This window comes from Malaclemys terrapin, chromosome 12, assembly GCF_027887155.1.
Source record: "Malaclemys terrapin pileata isolate rMalTer1 chromosome 12, rMalTer1.hap1, whole genome shotgun sequence".
Classification (NCBI taxonomy): Eukaryota; Metazoa; Chordata; order Testudines; family Emydidae; genus Malaclemys; species Malaclemys terrapin.
In genome coordinates this window covers 20,828,284-20,847,138 of record NC_071516.1, presented here as the reverse complement: position 1 = coordinate 20,847,138, position 18,855 = coordinate 20,828,284, and the positions used below count along the sequence as shown (strand labels likewise).

Sequence of the window (18,855 nt, the reverse complement as noted above, 5' to 3'; positions counted from 1 at the left end):
CACTGCTCCTTTGTATGGCATCAATGCTATATTTTGTGTGAACGGAAAAGTTATTAGAAATCACATTGATGGGAAACCTGCAGTAACTGGGAGCCCTAACTTTTCAATACCTCTTTTAATCCAGAAGAACCAGACCTTGATGTGTTGTGTGTGCATGTGTATTTATAAATGATATATTTTGGTTGCTTCACCCACAAATAAAATTACAGCCTTTTCCAAGGTTGAGGAATGTACTGCCCAGGTTCAGCGGCACCAACATTACACAACAGTTAAGAATAGGGAGTGAAAAAAAATGTGGCCATTTGAAATTCACCAGGGAACTTAGGTCAGCCAGGGGGTTAATTACCCAAGGCAGAATGTAGCCAGTTACTTAAGTCATATATCACCTGCCCGGTGCTGAGGGGCTCATGAAATCTACCATAATACATTATTAACCTGTTTCCCTGAGCAGTGGAGGGAGGAACTGATCTAGTGAATTAGGCCAGATTCTCCTCTGTCCTGCACCTCAGGCAGTCATTTATAGCAGTTCAAAGTGTGTATAAAACGCAGCTAAATTGGAATGGTAATGGTTCACACCCCCTTTGCACTGGTGCAAATAACTGCATAAGGTGCAGGGCAATGGAGAATCTGGCCGAATCTGTTTTACTGGTCAATGCCTAATTTCTCCATAGCCAGAGGTCACAATATTGTATGTGAATTGACCTGTGCTGTGTTATGCAGAAGGTCAGGCCAGATGTTTGTAATGGTCAATTCTGTCCTTAAAATCTATGACTCTATGACCGCCAAAACACTCTCTAATTCGCAAACATTGCCCACGGGGATCCCCAAACCGTCAAGTCAATGCAATTTGTATATTTGGACAGGCACACTCACTCATTCTCCTCTGGGACCTTCACAGTTAAAGGGTTTTCCAAACACATGCCAGTGATGGAATAGGGAAGAAAAACAAAACCACTCCCACGCTGTTTAAGCTAAATGCAGATAAAGGCTGAACAGGTGTGAATAATTTTTCAATTATATAAAATTCAAATATGATGGACATTTTTTCTGATTGAAATTTCCACTAGCACACACCTTTGCTTGCCACCCTATTCTGTACATGCATGAACATGAAAAACTCAAGACAAATCAAATGGATATGATTATGACCTGTCAAGAAAATTCCATACAATTAACCACATCACTACATAAAGTAGTGAAACTCTATAGCTATTAAAGTCCAGTTCATGTACCGGGCAACAAAGTACTCTCAGAACCTTACACTTTAACTTGTGCCAACAAGTTTATTCCTGTTTAGATTTGTAGGAATCATGTGTACTTCAACATGCTCTGGGAACTGAGACCCCTCTTGTTTATCCTCACGTAGCTTCATTAACTTCAGTGGAGTCACTCCTGATTTATCTCAGCATGAATAAGAAGGAAGTCAGACTCAAATCTGGATCAGATCCTGCGATAGTCTAAATTCATTCCATGTAGCTATGCTGTTGTAAATCAGGAGTAACTCTTTAAACCAATGGAGTTAGAGCCATTTACAGTAGGGGGCCGGGGGTCTGTTGATATGGACCTGAATGCTGCACATTTAAACAGGCACAAAAAACTCAGCGCATTAGAGTAGTGGTATTTATACCAGCTGAGGCTTGGTGTCTATTTACAAATACAGAGAATTTAAATGTGCCTCACACTACCGGATGGTTAATTGTATGCAATACATTTTATCTTTGAAATGACAACTACAATTAAAATCCAAAGAAATCTTATTAATATTTTGTACATTTCCCACAGAAATAAATCAATGCTCTGAAGACAAGGAATAATTCTAAATCTGAACTATCAATGGGCTAATAATACATAACAGTAGGTGCACCATATGTGTGTGCATGTGGGTCCAAGCAGAGATGTGTATTGGTGTCTCTATGTTTAGACCTGCACGTGCTCTGTGTGTGTGTGTGTGTATTCTATGAGTGTTAGCTCCAAAGCCCGGCGTATGGCAGAGTTAGACGCTGCACTCTGTAGCATTTTGTACGAGACGAGGGGAAACAAACCCCAGTTTGTTTAGGCAGCAGAGGTGAGAGTGTTTTTAATGAGTGCTCGATGGGCACCCAGTGCAGTTCCCTCTTCTCTCCAGCCTCTGACATTCACTTTTCCGCTCCCAGCTTTTCGCTGTCACGTTCATGTGGACTCTGGCTTCACCCGCAGCTCTGCGAGCTGGCAGGTGCGTGGGTGGATCTGGGCATCTATTTCGCATCACGCTCTGTCTCTGTCAGACAGCGCCCGGCCACGCTGGAAAGCCGTTGATGAGACCCTGCTCCAGGAGCCCGATGCCCGTGTGGGTGTGACCTGCCCGGCTGGCCCCCTGCCCTGCGCCGGCCCCTGGGGGTGGGTGGGGCGCCGCCTGCCCCCTCTCCCCGCAGCAGCCCCGCTCGCTGCAGTGTCAAAGGGGGAGGGGTCGGCTCCTTCCCCCGGGCCCCGCGCCCGCGATGCCGGGTTAAATGGGGCTGCCGCTGCCCCAGCCCCTCTCAGTCCAGGACAGGCCAGCGGCTGGAGCGGGGTCCCCGGGCGCAGCACCCACCTGTACCAGCAGCACGGGGGTGTCCTCCGCCCGCCTTCCGCTCGGCTCCGCAGCCGCCCCTCCGCGCTCTCCAGCCGGCCGAGGTGAGTGAGGGGCTCCGGGGGCAGCAGGGCACCTGCAGGGCAATGCGCAGCGGTGGGCGCACGGGCGCGAGGCTGCCCCTCGCCGGACCCGCGAACCCCATCCCCGCGGGGCGATGGGTCACTCCCGTGTCGTGCGCTCTGTGCCCCAGCGGAGAGTGGGGGGCGATCCCCGGTCCCTCGGGGCTCCCCACCCCAGTGCCCTCCGCCAGCCAGAGGGGAGCGAACCCCCTTGGGGGCTCCCTACCCCAGTGCCCCCCGCCAGCCAGAGGGGAGCGAACCCCCCTGGGGGCTACACACCCCAGTGCCCTCCGCCAGCCAGAGGGGAGCGAACCCCCTTGGGGGCTCCCTACCCCAGTGCCCTCTGCCAGCCAGAGGGGAGCGAACCCCCTGGGGCTACACACCCCACTGCCCCCCACCAGACAGGGAAATGATGCCCAACCCCCTGCGTCTCTCCAATGCAGTGTCCCCTGAATGATCCTGAACCCCCTCGGAGCTCCCCACCCCAATGCCCCTTGCCAGCCAGAGGGGAGCAATCCTACTAGGGGCTCCCTGTGCCCAAAGGTCCCCACGCCTTTGGCCCCTTCCAGTGCAAAACCCTTCTTGCCCGCTAGGAGCTGCCCACTCCAAGTGGCTCTGCCTCCTTCTCCAGCCAGAAGGAAACAACTAGACTGTAAGTTCTTTGGGCAGCAACTGTATTTTTGTTCTGTGTTTGTACAGCACCTAGCACAAAAGGGGTCCTGTTCCATGTCTGGGACTCGTAAGCACTACCACAAGGGTTCCCCATCCAGCATGTTCCCTACTACCCCACTTCCCAGCTAACTGCTTGTCAGGGTACATGAGCTGTCCATGTCTTTGTCTTGTTGGTAGGTGTTGGATGTAATGGACTGGGCTAAGAAACAAGCCGGACACAGAGAGGATGGTGTGATGATGAGTTGTTTGTATAGCACCAGCAGCATAGTGGGCACTTGTGCATGGTGTCAGGGGAATGGTATGGGGGAGGTGATAGAGATGTATGTCTTAGGAAGAAAATTCCCTTTTAGCTCAGTCCTCTCCACTCCCCCACGTGCCTGCAAAATGTAGGAGCTGCTGTCTGCTTGATCAGAGACCCCAGCCGTTGCAACCTCTCTGCTCAGTCTGACACCCAGGAAAGCTGGGAAGTTTATAAAGAGTTAGTCCAAATAATTCTCAGGGGAGCTGAGCCCCAGAATGGTGCTTGGTGGAGCAGAAGCTCTCAGGAGCCAAGACATGGAATGGTGCTCGCAGACAGCTGAGCCTGGGCATGGTGCTTAGAGGCAGTGGGAGCTCACAGGGGCTGAGACCTGGCATGCCACTTGGAGCGTGCAGGAGCCCACGGGAGCCAAGCTCAAGGAGAGGCTCATAGGAAGCTGGTGCTCCCAGGTGTTCAGAGGTAGAAGGAGCTCATGGGATCTGAGATCTAACACCATGGTCAAAGGGAGCAGGAGCTCCCAAGGGCCAGGTCTGGAGGCATCACTGAGAAGAGGTGAGAGGTGAGTCTCCCAGAAGCCAAGTCCTGGGCCCCAGAGCTCAGAAGGAGCGGAGTCCCAGCATCTCTCCTGCATTAAAAACTGCCTGAGTGAGAAGAAAGAAAGGATGCAAAGATCCGAAGAATGAAGTACCTGGTCAGTGGGAATACTGTGTGAAGGAAAACCAGAGAGAAGGAAGGAAGGGACATGCCCTGCACAGCTTTTGCCTGTTTCCCCTGAGACCCTGGCATGCCAAGAATCAACTTTCTTCTCTGCCTGCCCACCCTATGCTCTCCACCCAGGTTCAGATCTAAACTGCAGCAATCCAGGCCCCCCCACTCTTTCCTTCCTATGTGGAGTGCTCTGCGCTGGGGATGTGGTACTGGGAATAGGGGGACCCACTCTGTCTCTGGAATACTTTTCAGCTCTCTTTATATTCACATTGGAGATTATGCTCCAGTAAGCTGTTCCCAATTGTGTGGGTGACTGATTTTACACGGCATGTTCACCATCTGCCTGTATTAGGAAAGTTCCTGCAGATACTATCCAGAATCTGATTTGACAATGAGGTATACAAACTCATATACATGCCGTGATGTAGCATACCAAGCATTAGAATGTCTGGATTGTCTAACAAGATATGCACATAATTGTGCTCTTAATTTGTTTGCACTGTTACTGCACTCATACATGCAAACTGGATAATTGCAAAGGCAGATGGTAATTATATATATTTGCATAAGCATGCAATCATGATAATTACGCAGGAGAATTAGGTATTCAGTTATGTGTACATTTCACAAGAGCAATTATGCAGCTAATTCGTTTGGAAAATTAGACTGTTATACATTCGTAGTATCTGTGCTAATATGCAATAATCTGAACTAAACCAAATTAAGCAGATGTAGAACATGAAGTTATTTGCTTTTTCCCATTGTGCAGCATGGAGCAAGGGCAGCATTTGTGATGGTGCAGAAATCATTGGGGATTCATTAGGAGGCTAGCGTGCAAAGGAACACTGTAATTTGAAAGGAGCCTACCACATATATAAAGTGACATGGGGGACGAGCTCCTGAGACTAATACAGGTTTACTTGGGCCACAGCTGCCAGGAAATGTATCAGTTTAATATTGAGAATGCAGGACCTATTCACGCAGTAAGAAAGCCAGTGGGACTTCTGCCTCATTTGAGCCCCAGTTGTATGTGGACTAAAGTTGTTACACTAAAGTTCCCTGCATAGGGGGACCAGACAGCAAATGTGAAAAATCGGAACAGGGGATGGGGGGGTAATAGGAACCTATATAAGAAAAAGACCCCAAAATCAGGACTGTCCCTATAAAATCGGGACATCTGGTCACCCTATCCCTGCAGAAGCTTCTCCTTCCCTTATAGAGGAGCCTTTGATAATGAACAGATTTTGTAATAATAAGAAGAATTAAGAATAGGCACTGAACATGTAGTTCAGAACTACCGTTACAAACTGAGTTTCAGAAGCGGGTCCGAACGGTCCATTCTGGGATGTCATTAGATTTGCCTTTGATCTGTGCAGAAACCCAGAGCAAAATCCTGCTCTCAGATCTACCTGGTAACTCTCAACGCTGATATTCTTCTCTCAGAGCTTGGCTCAGTGAAGTGAATGGATCTTCTGCATCCGGAAGGCATGCAGAAGATTTTGGTAATTTTGGTAAAACGACACTTTGTGTCTAAGCAGACAGGCCATTACTGCATTCCGCTGGAAATGTTATTCAAACACTTTCATAAACTCCACGAAAAGGAAGAATTAAAAAACACGTAATGAGATTAGACAGGCTGGAGCTTGGGAGTTGCCTTTAAAGATGCTTTTGTTGGCGCTAGCTAGTCTGCACTTGCAGGCAGTTTGTGGTCCTAGACGGGCCTAGTGCTGTGATTGCTCCTAATACAGTATTTCCCTGGAGGTTTCCAGCAGGAGTTGGAGGTTTTCAAGGGAAATCTTTGCTTAAATCGTTTAAAAGTTTCCAAGAGGGACCCCTTTGTTAGATTTCTGAACAATGCCTCTCCCTTGTTAAAACCCGGAAAAAGCATAAAATGAAATTTACAAATGTTTGAAAGAACAGGGCTGAAATGTATGAAGGATGAGGTGCAATGTCGTGCATGTGTGAGTGAATGATGGCCAGATGCTAGTCTGAGTAATGAAGAGGGAAAAAATGTTTGTGAAAATAATTCAGTTGTGTTTTTAGAGAAACTTGTTGGAAATCTGCTGTTTCCAGAGAAACTGACTAACCTCTTTATACCGAAAGTCAAACACAAGCATCACCTGGGAGTGGTACAGGGCTGAGCTGCCCATTTGACTTGTTGACAGTAATAATTATCTAATGTAATAACTTTATCTCCACCTCTGGCCATATGGTAGCAGCTGGAACATCTGGGTTCAATCCACTTAATGTGAACTCGCCCAGATTTTAATCAGAGCTGGCATAAGGATTTCATTCAGAGGTCAGTCACTGAAATCCAGCATTCACACTTCTTTGTTACCTGCTGCTGGCGCTGGAAGAATTGGCCCTCTGTAGATATTTGCAACACAGACATAGCTTTCAGTGTCATGTAACATTTTTAGCGGTTAGAAGGGTTCTTTTCCCTTTCCAGTCTTGGCAAGATAAGGTTCTAAAAATAGCCTGGTTAAAACAGGGAATGGTATAGAAATGTGCATAAAATATGCTACACAGGCTACATGTTCGGGGGTTTTTTTTGGTCAGGATAAAATTCTAGAGCATCTTGTTTCAGTTTTAACTTTAATAAGCTCACAGTAAAATGACAGAATATTGTATTCCATCTCTAAATGCAATATTGTAGGAGCAGGCAAAAATAATGCTCCTGTTCTTGGGTTTCTATTTCCCTGGGGTCTGGTGAGCCTCTTCTGTCAAGCAGAGGTGTGTGTGTGTGTGTGTGATGGGAGAAAATTGCTAAAATGCCCCTATAAGTAGATACTTATATGGACCACTCTTTCCACAATAAATTTAAGCATCTTATTATCTTGAATGCTTTTATCCTCGTAACACCTCTTGCGAGATGGAGAAGTGCTATTACTACAATTTACAGATGGTAAACTGAGGCATAGAGCTGCTACGTGACTTGCCCAAGCTCACATGGGAAGTCTGTGACAGAGCAGGGAATTGAATGCTGGTCTTCCAAGACTCAGGCTACTACTGGACTATCACTGGACTACCATAGGACTATCTTTCCCCTCTTCAGTGGTGGGATTTTGGTGTGCTTGATGAGCTGTCTAAATCCATTAGTGGAGTATGTTGGGCTTTCTTCCCCACGCAGAATATATTTGTAGAATCTATCTATCATATCGTAAGGCACCTTATATCTTAATGTCTAAGCTTCTTTCTCTTTTTTTGATGCAGCAGAAAAGTTTGCATGCAGCTCTGATGAGAACTTTGTGAACACAAGCCGAGTTAGCACAAAGTACAGCTGGTTCACACATGCAGATCAGAGTCAAACCAGGGCTGATTTCAAATTTGTCTGAGGTTCAAGTCAACTGCTTCTCAGCAGGGATCTAAATCCTGCTTTGTGGAATTGTAGAGACATCTGCTGAGTGTTTCCATTATGTGCCTCTGAGGGCACATCTACCCTACAGCTGGGAGTATGCTTCACAGCTTGAGTAGACAAACCTGTTCTAGTTAGATGGAGCAGTAATGCAGGCTACAAGAGTGTGGTTTCTAAAGTGAACTAAGGTGTTACACATAAATTGGTCCATATAGCTCCTGCTGGTGTGCACTAAAGGTTCCCAAGTGCGTTGTTTGAAACAGTACTACATTAAAGTGCTCTAGGGAGCATTGCAAAGAGATTATGCATGACGTTATATACTACCATACTGAGTAATGTATGGTATATACATTATTCATTACAGCATATACAAAGAGAGCCTTGAAACTCCCAATTTTTGGATACCTACATAAAAAGCAAAAATTGCTAAAAATAAACCCGAAAAATGAAATTAATAATCTAGCAAAACAGAAGCAGATTATGTGAATGTTAATATGCTATATTACATTTAACATTATATTTAATATTATATTACACTATTTTGACATCATCAGAATGAAATGATTTAACATGATTGAAATGAAACATTTGGAGGTTTCCAGACTGATATGTTTCAGAATTTCAGTTCTGTGCTAAGTTCAGAATTTTGCCATTTTGTTCCTAATTCGGAATGAAAACAGCTTTGAAATGTTGGAATTTCCTGCAGGACAGAAATTCCCTTTTCCAGCCAGCTCTAGTGTTCAGTTTCTTCCTTGTCTGAAGGTACCAGGGGAAGTTGCGAATGTTGCACTGCAGGGCAGGCCCGTTTGTATGTACAAACAGGAAGCGTCCAACCCTTTGGTTGCTGGTCGTCCTCTTTAGATGCCAGTATTATGTCAGGAAGTACCTGGAATGTCTGGCCACAGGGCAAGTGCAGTCTCTATAGATATACCTGGAATGCCTGGCAGCACTTCTTACTAGAAAGAGTCCTTTGCAGAGACTTGCCTGGTTTGGGATGGGGTGTCCAGCCAGAGGATATGGAAGAATAATCACCGACCTAATGAGAACCATTTGCTGATCTCATCTTTGCTCTCAGACACCCACAGCACAACAGAGAGGAGCAGACACCTGCTGTAGCTACTATTCTGTCTTTTTCTTTCTCTTGGTTTACGTAAGTCTCCAGCTGTGTGAACTAAGCACAGCTGGTGGGGAAGGCAACATTAAACCCCATCCTCTTTTACCATGCTACTGAAAAGGAGTCCTGCAAAGCTGTGAGTTACTGTTACACATAAGATGCGTGTGTGTGTAGAATTTGGGTCTTGGAGGATAAAAATGAGTCCCAAAACATTAGAAAGAACTGGGATTTTGTTTCCCCACTAGTGAAAAGAACAGGAATTTAATGCAACATAGAAAAGCGTCACCCCTCCATTAAACCAGGACTGGCCCATTATTATTGTATTATGGTAGCATCTTGGGGCCTCAGTCACAGACCAGGGTCCCATGACGCCAGGTGCTGTACAAACACAGAACAAAAAGAAGTCACTGCCCCGAGGAGTCTACAGTCCCAGCGCATTCGTGGGGAGTTAGCATTGCCAAAGAAACAGTACAATGGTGCTGTGCTCCTCCTGCCCAGCAGTTCTACCCAATGCGTAACTGATCTCTTGTCATGAGGATGTTCACCCCTCAGCCAGCTGCTTAAATTGCCTCTCGCCTGCCTCCTTCCAGGATCCTCAGGAATGGAGGAGCTGCCCCTTTTAGTTTCGCACATGGCACGTATTTGTGTATAGGGTTATTAGGCCAGAGTGGGAAGGAAATAGCTGAATAATAGTGCGTTTTTCAGGGGGCAGAGCACTAATTTCCACTAAGAAAGGGGTTAACCCTTTGCTCACGCTCATGCAAGGGCTCAGGGGAAATGATGAAGCAGGGCTGGGGAGACATGGCTCCATCAAACTTGGGGGATGAGGGGGAGAGGCAGGGAACGCTATAAGAACAGCTTCTTGCAAAGCAGAAGGAGAATCTGCTTGAGGAAGGCCAGGTGTCTGCACCCAGGGAGTACAGGGTTTTCCCTGTGGGAAGGGTACTGTGTGACTGTTCGGTTTTCCCTTTTCTTTGTGCCGTGAGCACACCTGAAAGCCACTGAAGAATGAAGATGCTTGTGACTTGTTTTGGTTGGTCCCTACGCCAGCTTCCATGCTCAGTGTGCTGTTAGTGTTGCTAAGTGTGGGCATAATGTAGCCAACCAGGGAGGAGTATGGATACAAAGCCCACCCTGGCATGAGTCAAAAATCAGCTGAGTAGTTTGCACACCCCGGCTCTGCAGCCTGACTGATCTAATGACGCCTCAACTAGAGGGAACCGGGAGACCTGGCGTCCAGGCTTTGCCACGGACCTGCTGTGTGACCTTGGCAAATCACCTCTGTGGTGTAGCTTCCCTCTCTGTGCAATGGGGGGAATGATTACCGACCCACCCTGCTTTCAGATCTGTGGTACAGTGCTTTGTAAAAGACCACAGTATTATTATGTCTACTAGAGCTGGGTGCAGACAGGCAGTTCCCTCGCACGGAGCATTTGGATAGGCCACAAGTTGGTTTTGTTCTGATTAGGAACGAAAACCAAATACTTCAAAATTCTTCACCAAGGGAATGGAATCCCGGCTCTGGGGCAGTCCACTTGGTGGATTGCTATGGACCACAGGAGACCCTCCCCAGCCCTGTGACTGTCCACAGAGCTGGCTGCCCCAGAGCTGCAGACCTTAGAAGCTTGGACTCCCCAGCAAAACCTGCCTTCAAAACCTGCCTGGCAGCCAGGCCTCCATTGGAACCCTGCCTGGGTTCCATCAGAACTTCGGCAAAATCAGACGGTGTCTGTGGCACGTTTCAGTTTCTCCAAATGGGCAAATTCTGACAAAACGATGTTTAGTTGGAATTTTTCCAACCAGCTCTAATTATTATTCTTGTCCCCTGTGTACATACCAGGCGGAACTGGAGCAGCTCATGAAACTTTCTGGCTATTGTCCTTCCTTGTCCTCCACCAACTTTCCAAAAAGTCTTTCTCATGTGTACTTTAAGACTGACTGGCACCCAATCACAGACCCTTGGGGATATGCCCCACTCTCCTCTGGCCCTTGATCTCAATCTGGTCATCTTTGCTATTGCCATTTTAGCAGGTGGAACACGCCGTTCTGAGTCTGAGACTTGTTTGCTCCTGGGGTTGTTGAGTAAAGCAGCAGAAATCCCAAAAATGCAGACAAGCTGTGTGAGTCACAGGAACACCATGGCAAGTCCAAGTGAAATGGCTGTGATTCCCGGGGTCTAATCCAGAATCCATTTCTCTGCCTAAGACACCGGGGTCAGAGATTTTTCTCAGTCTGCGAAAGTGCTTCAGCCCCCTGCGACTTCCATCCCCTCTCTCATCCACCCACTCACTCTCACATAGAGTCCAATAGGCAAAACCCTCCCAGCCTATGATAGCAACTGGAATACAGAGCTGATCTGCATCCCCAGGGCTTTCAGATCCCTGACCTGTGATTATGGGTCAGAAGTGGAATATTCCAAGCGTTTCTATTAACCTGTAGCTAGGAAACAAATTGCCAAGGAGGCCACACTGAAATCTGAAGCTGCTGTTTTTCCTGAGAGTCAGGATTTGGCAGATAATCCAGACAGACAGATGGAGGCAATCTGAGCAGAGAGCAATGCAAGAGAGCTGGCACTGTGCTCGGATGTGCCAGCGTGTGTGGAAGCAGCAGCTGAGCTGACATACCTGTTTGCCCTGGGGGATCCATCGTGAAGTGGGGGAGGCCTCCTAGCCTGTGATCGCTCTGTGAGTTGAGAGGAGTCTGGAGTCACCATCTACATTTCTGTTGCGTACTTTTCCTGTGTTGCCCTCTTTTGCTCACGTATCAACCACCAGGTTGAGGCATCCTTCTGCCCAGTGCAAAGCAGCTGATTATTTATGTCCTTGTGCCGCTCTGAAAGTCAAAGAACTTCTATCTTGGCACCCCGCTTGTTTTGGAAACCTTTTTGTCTCCTTAGCCTGAGCCGAGGTCCCTATCAACCTGTGGTGCTGGAACAGCTCCCAGCAGCCTTTACCTTGAACAATCACACCCTGCCTGTATCTCTTTCACTTTATAACTGAGTCGTTATCGCCAAGGTCTCCTGATTATTTCCTAATTTTTCAGTCCTGCCCACTATTTGCTCTTCCTTTCAGCACCTGTTTCCCAGCTGTGTGCTTCCCACACGTCTCCCACCTCTGCCAGACAAACAGCAGTGGTGGCAGAGGGAGACGGGGCAAAACAGAGAAGGGAGAGAGAGTCAAACAGGCACAGCCCAGTGGGCAAATCCCACCTCTCCCATGAGAAGGAGGGATGAAGAAATGACCGGGGTCACCCTGTGGGCTGTCATGGGTGCATGGCATGGCATGTCAACAGCTGGGACAGATACGCCGTCTCTGAGCTGATGCTGCTATCCTAATCATGGCATCAGGCATATAAGCTGTGCTGCAGGACCAGTATGCAGTAATGCCTGATGTCATGACTGGGATGCGGCATGCATTATTGTTACACAGACCCACCCCAAGCAGACATTAACCTCCTCCAGCCCAGTGGAACTTTAAGAATTATTAAAGAATTAAGAGGATATAAAAAAATCCCCAACTGTTTTTTGTTAGTTTCTCTCCCTTACAGTTCGTTCTTCTGTCTGTGCTGGCTTTGAAGTTACCCGGACACCGACAAACCTAGGCTCCATGCCAGCCTGCCACTGGAGTAAGGCGTGGACTCTAGAAACCTACAGTAATGTTATGCATGGCACAGCTGCCTAGAAATATTTTGTGGTTAGCAACTGCTTTTTCCCAGAAAAATACCTCTGGAAAACAAATCTGTTAAAAAGGGGTGAAATGAAACAGATTTTGTTGGGGAGCAAGTGTTTCCTGCAGACTATTTCACTTGCAGATGTTTAGCTGCATCAGAGCAAGTGCCACTAAATTGTGTCAACCTGTGTCAAGGAAGGCGGGTGACTAGTGTGATGTGATAATTTAATACCTTCATACTGCACATTTCAGGAATATGCATTCCAAGCTGCAAGCAAACTTGCATTGTTCAGAAAGATTCATCACATCCTAGCTTTTAAGGGCAGGAGGGATTATTATGATCTTCTAATCTCATGTCTTGCATAACACAAGCCAGAGAACCTCACTAAGTAATTCCTCCACCAAGCCCATAACTTCTGGTTGATCTATAGCATCTCTTTTAGAAAGGTATCTAATCTTGATTTAGAGACTTCAAGTGATGGAGAATCCACTACATCCCTAGGTACGTTGTTCGAGTGCTTAATTATGCTCACTGCTAAAAACTTGTGCCTTGTTTCTAGTCTGAATTTGTCTAGCTTTAGCTTCCAACCATTGGATCTCATTGTGCCCTTTTTGATAGATTAAAGTGCCTGCTACTATCAGAACACTCTTTCCTGTGTAGGTGCTTACAGACCGTGATCAAGTCAACTCAACAGTTTCTTGGTTAAACTAAACAGATTGAGCCTTTTAAGTCTCTCACTTCACAGTATATTTTCCAGATCTCAAATCATTCTTGTCGCTTTTTTCTGACTTTCAGTCCTTTCCAGTTTTTCAACATTCTTTCTGAAGTGTGGACACCAGAATTGGAGACAGTGTTAAGGATACAGCTTTAAACCTACCAACTGGGCCTGCTTCCTTACAAGAGATTGATTCAGGGATTGTATATTGCCAGTTGGTGGTTAAATGAACACTCAAGTGATTAGTTATGACTGCAACCTTAGAGCGCTAAATAAATATTTATTGATGATTATTCTTAAAATGACTTACTGAAAAAATTGCTTTTTTATAATCTTGACTCCGTAAATGGTGCTGCCTCTCTCACAGGGAGATAGCTTATTAATGATATTTTCCAGCTTGGGGCCATAAATCTAAATTGCCCTACAACAATTTGAAGAGACTGATTTCCAAGGTGTAGGAGAATAGGAACTGCCCTACAGAATGAAATCAATGTACCATCTATTCTGATACCCTGTTTCCAACAGAGGCCAGAGCCAAATGATTCAGAGGAAGGTATAAAACAGTAAAAAGTGTCCTCATAAACAAGAATTATGAAGTATCAGAGGGGTAGCCGTGTTAGTCTGGATCTGTAAAAGCAGCAAAGAGTCCTGTGGCACCTTATAGACTAACAGAGGTATTGGAGCATGAGCTTTCGTGGGTGAATACCCACGAAGAAGTGCATCCGAAGGAGTGGGTATTCACCCACGAAAGCTCATGCTCCAATACGTCTGTTAGTCTATAAGGTGCCACAGGACTCTTTGCAAGAATTATGAAGTAACATAAGTAGGAAGAATCTTCTTAGCTGCAGGAAGTTTGTGGTTGGTTTTTGTCCTGGAGGTATGGACTGGTATAGGAACCATGAGGGCTCTAAAGGGAAAGACAGCTCTCTCAGTCCTACTCTTCACAGGTTGACTCTAAGAATATTTGCATGGCCAGTTATTGCAACTGCAATTATGATCGAGGTAAATATCTGCAGAAATTAGGGCATGCAAATACGCACCTATTTTGCATACTTGAAAGTATGCCGGCATTCCTGAAAATCTAGGCCCTAAATATTTTTGTAGTGATTTTGTTTTCTTGGTAATTAGATGAAGAGAATAGAATCTCACCCTCACCGTAATGAAGTTTTCCTTTAATCATAAGGCAGGGAGATCATCTTCCAGATAATGGCTTCATCGCCTGATTTACAGATTGACCTAGACCAACACCACCTTTGGCATGGTCCATGTCTTTGGAAACCTGTCATTTCTGAAGTGCCTTAGTTCAATACCATGTTGTAGCTTAACATTCTGTGACTCCAGATGACACCAGTCTTGGAGTGTGATCCTCTGGCGTCCTGGCTGTAACTCCAAGCAATGCCAGTGACATATCTGCCTCCGCTGGCAACGAATTACAGGTCTAAATGATCTTTAAAACTTATTCTGACCGACCTTCCTCTCTCTAAAGCAATTGCATAATAAGGATTTATCCCAAATCTGAGCAAAAGACAGAGAGACTGCTGGTTCAACTTCAGGGGCTGAAGTGACTTACACAATCAATTTGTTTGTATTCCAAAGAGATGGTGCCTTAAAACCTCTATTTTATCTCCTTAAGGTGATATTTCCGGAGACGTGCCTGTTATTTCCTTCCCCTGGCTCCGAATCAGATAACATGCAAACAAACCGCACCAGACCTGGCACAGTCCAGACCCTTTGCTGTGGTACCTTTCACCCTCCCTCCCGTTGCTTTGCTCTGGCTGCATTCCTTGCTTTGGGTTGTGCTGCAATTTGAATTTTAATGGCCATTTGCAGCACTCCTGTGGACATGTCTGGGCTATGAGCTGCTCTCCCATATTGGCCTGTGTGTTTGGGAATGTGGGGTCTCCTCGCCTCCTCTTGGATGGAATGTCCTGCCCGCAGAGACCTCAGCACAAAGAGCTCCATTGTGCATTTAAAGATTCAGGGCTAGAGCAGAGTTTGAGTTTCACTGTGCAAATCCATAAAGGGGGAGGGGGAGAATCAAGTTATTCTGAGGGTATCTATATAATTGCTCCCTATTTAGCTTTCACCCAGCATAAAGCACTATTGTTTGGCGGTGGCCATTAGTAGTATTAATTTATTTTACTCATACTGCACCATGATTGGTACCTAATCATTGGTTGGTGCATTAATAAAAGCAAACAAATAAGTAAGGATCCCCAAAGGGAGACAGGCAAATACAGTGAAGAACTCATAACCAGGGAGGGGAGAAGTGGGGGTGGACGTGACATCCTGAGGTTTTGAAAAAACAAACTAAATGTCTTTCCCTCTAAGAACCCAAACACGCAGCTATCTACATCAGACAAATAAAATAAATATTGGAGCACAGAGGATGCAACCAAGGAATTATCTCGGGAAGAAACAGCTGCAAAACACTGGAGGTTCAATAAGGTAACATCTCTCTGCAGACAGGTCGCTGGATTCTGTGGGGAAGGATTGTAGGCACAAACTGATGGCCATTGCTCTTCAAGGCAGGGAGTGTGATTTACTCTGTTTGTACAGCACCTAGCACGTGGGGCCCTGTCCTGACTGGGCTGGCATTTCATTCATGAGTGCTCAGTACATAGCCAGTGTCCCTCAGTCCAGTCTGGTGATCTATGGCAAGAGAAGGTGACTAGATAACTACTGTCTCACTTTCCCTGATACAGGCATCCTGCTCCTCTGTGTGCTAAAGAGGGCTGTGGTGCAACCGGGTATGAGAGTGTTTGGCTATAAATCAGATCTGCCCAGTTTATACAATAAGGCTTGTCTGACTGCCAGCTTAGCCCACTGTTTGCAAATCAAACTGAGCTCTTTCTGTTTGATGCGTCATCACCAACTGTAATGAAATTTAACTACAATGATGTTGCTAAACCACAAAAGGGAAAACTCACTCATGTATCAAGAGGAATTTAGGGTGCTGGTTTGCAACTACTGGTGCTCTAGGCTGAAGTATTCAAAGCTGACCAAGGGATTTGGGCATCCAGTTCCCGTTTAAAATGAACTGGAATTGGGTGTCTGAATCACCTAGTCTTTGGAAATCTCATCCTTAACTTTTGTTGTTGGTCTTTGGCTGGCTCTCCCTTCCCTATTCCTGTCACTGGCTTGAATTCTCCCATAACTGCCATTCAGAGATCTTTTTGAAATGCTGGTGCATCCATTTAGACCCCTGTGGGTTGGTATTTTGGATCATTCACCCTGGACCAGGACAGTGACTATTGCTGACTTTCTGGTTCCCAGATATGTTCATATTTGCCTTATAAACATCCCAGAATAGCATTGTGATTTCCTGTCTTCCCCTTGCAGTGAACCTTCTAATCTCCAGAGGCTGCGTGCTCTTGGAGCTGAATGATGAAGCTGCTACTTGCTGTTCCTCTCCTCCTGCTCATCTTAACGACCTTAGAAGCCAGACCAAAGCCTGCAGGTGAGCAGCTGGCCAAAGCTGTGCAAATTACAAGCAAGGAGCTAAAGCCCTGGCTGATGTGCAAGTGTGTAAGTCAGAGTAATAGATACCCCCTACAGTTAGCTAGAGTCTGTGGTCAGGGCTGCCCAGAGGATTCAGGGGGCCTGGAGTAAAGCAATTTCGGGGGCCCCTGTGGGGCCTGGGGCAAATTGCCCCACTTGCCCCCCCCCAGGCGGCCCTGTCTATGGTTACTGTAAATCGTTAGCTCTTGCTTCCAAACCCATCAGCCAACAGAATCTGACTACAAATGAGCTGAGCACTAGGAGAAAAACCATGAAGAACTCTTTTGATTCCTCAGTCTTTGACCCCACAGTTCCTAATAGAGTAGCAGTAGTTAAAGGAGACAAACAAACTCCAAGAGCAAGGCCTAGGTGAGTGCGGAACTCCTTGCCAGCCCACTGCAGCATGTGCCCGAGGTGTGAAAACTCCATCCTGAGCTCTCAGTAGGCCGAGGTTGCTAAATTAGTTCCAGTTTTAGGAGTAGAAAAGACGCCAAATGGAGAGACCAGATGGGCACATATTAAGATGTCCAGGCACTTAAAGATTGCACTGTTGATTCTGGGCAGCAGACATGGGGACTTCATGTGTTTGTTTAATATTTAGGGTCAGATTCTCCAAGGCTTGTGTAACAGGCAAACCAAACACACACTCACCGCCGTTGTATGTGCAAAACACCCTGCTCCTGTTTGCAGGCACAGATTAGGTGCAAAAGGGGACTTGAGACCATTTGACATGGCTCCTCCATTGTGGGCTTCTTCTTAAGAAGTCTGTCTCATTTTATGCCTGAAAAACAGGAGCCTGCAAAACAGGATAAAAATCCAGGCAATGTTGGATTTAGAGGGGAATAAAAGAATTACCCACAGTGGTACTATTTAATGCTATTATTATTTAATGTTTGCTCTAGAAGGAACCATGAAGCCTGCTTGTGGAGCCTTTTATTGTATGTGAACTGCAGCTGCTAAAGGGCAAGGCCATCTTATACACACACATGAACTGCTCCGAGGCGGTGGCCTTGTAGAGGGTTGTGATGCCTCATCCGTTGTGAGAGCACAGATAGACAAGTGTCGTAATATACTTTTATATACCATGACTCCATGAGCGGGTGCAGAGATCTCAGGGCCTCTCCCTAACATGACCTCTCACAGCAGGGAGTCAGGAAAGACTGGACTGGTTTGATTTCCCCCCAAAATATTATAAAATGCTTGGGCACAAGCAGATAGATAGATAGACAGGAGAGTCTGCAGCCAAATTATAGCCTCCTTGGAACAGAATAGGGTTAATAACTGGTAGCCTGACAGAGGTTAACCTCTACTTGAAGTTGACAGGGAGGGAGGGCTCTTGCTTGGAATCCTCACTACATGACTGTTCTGGCAGCACCACCCTAAAGGGAAAAGCAGCAGACCCAGAGGACTCAACCGGGAGGGAGTTGAAATTTGAAGGCGGGGGGGGGGGGGGGGAGGCGAGTTCTGTGCGACCCAGAGGGACCCTAGTGGCTGCAGATTGGTCTTCCTGTTTCCGACTATCTCTGGAATAGGCAGGGCTTGGGTTTTAGGAGAGGGCCTGGGAGCATCTTCTGTACGTGTAAGTCCCATGTGCCCCGACTGGCGCCTCATGGGTGCCAGTCCATCTGGGCTGCCCAGGCCTGTGCCCTTGTGTTGGCTCTGCCGGGCCTGTCTTATTTACATTCCTCCGCTAGCCCAAATCACAGCCCTCAGACTGTTGGCTGCAAATGCTGGGAGGAGAGTTTGGGGCCTCAGATGAAGGGACAGAAACTTCCCTGCAAGCTCAGCCAGGAAAGCTTAGAACAGGGGTTGGCAACCTTTCAGAAGTGGTGTGCCGAGTCTTCATTTATTCACTCTAATTTAAGGTTTCGCGTGCCAGTAATACATTTTAACGTTTTTAGAAGGTCTCTTTCTATAAGTCTATAATATATAACTAAACTATGGTTGTATGTAAAGTAAATAAGGTTTTTAAAATGTTTAAGAAGCTTCATTTAAAATTAAATTAAAATGCAGAGCCCCCCCGGACCGGTGGCCAGGACCCGGGCAGTGTGAGTGCCACTGAAAATCAGCTTGCATGATGCCTTTGGCACGCGTGCCATAGGTTGCCTACCCCTGGCTTAGAACTTCCTTCAGAAATGAGGGTCTGTCCCAGAGGGCTGCACTGGGGAGACCCCCAGCCATCAGGAGAGAGT

At 46.5% G+C, this 18,855-nt stretch overlaps 2 protein-coding genes across 6 annotated transcripts in view; one reads left to right on the top strand and one right to left on the bottom strand.

Annotated features, from left to right (window-relative positions):
- RBPJL (recombination signal binding protein for immunoglobulin kappa J region like) overlaps window positions 1-18,855 on the bottom strand; it is a 68,637-nt gene that overhangs the window by 25,335 nt on the left and 24,447 nt on the right. The window contains exons 1-2 of one of the 5 annotated variants that reach the window (XM_054046081.1): window positions 11,403-11,662; window positions 2,570-2,684 (exon numbers count right to left, since the gene is read on the bottom strand). The exons of 2 other annotated variants lie outside the window; for them this stretch is intronic. In XM_054046081.1, the coding sequence (XP_053902056.1) occupies window positions 2,570-2,684; window positions 11,403-11,424 (137 nt within the window). In that variant the 5' untranslated portion in view covers window positions 11,425-11,662. Of the gene's footprint in view, window positions 1-2,569; window positions 2,685-11,402; window positions 11,663-18,855 lie in introns of those variants that run through there. 2 more of the 5 variants (XM_054046086.1, XM_054046082.1) reach the window with 2 other exon arrangements.
- Window positions 2,298-18,855, top strand: part of MATN4 (matrilin 4) — a 30,609-nt gene continuing 14,051 nt past the window's right edge. The window contains exons 1-2 of the mRNA XM_054046080.1: window positions 2,298-2,652; window positions 16,505-16,622. Coding sequence (XP_053902055.1) covers window positions 16,547-16,622 — 76 coding nt within the window. The 5' untranslated portion in view covers window positions 2,298-2,652; window positions 16,505-16,546. The remainder of the gene's footprint in view (window positions 2,653-16,504; window positions 16,623-18,855) is intronic.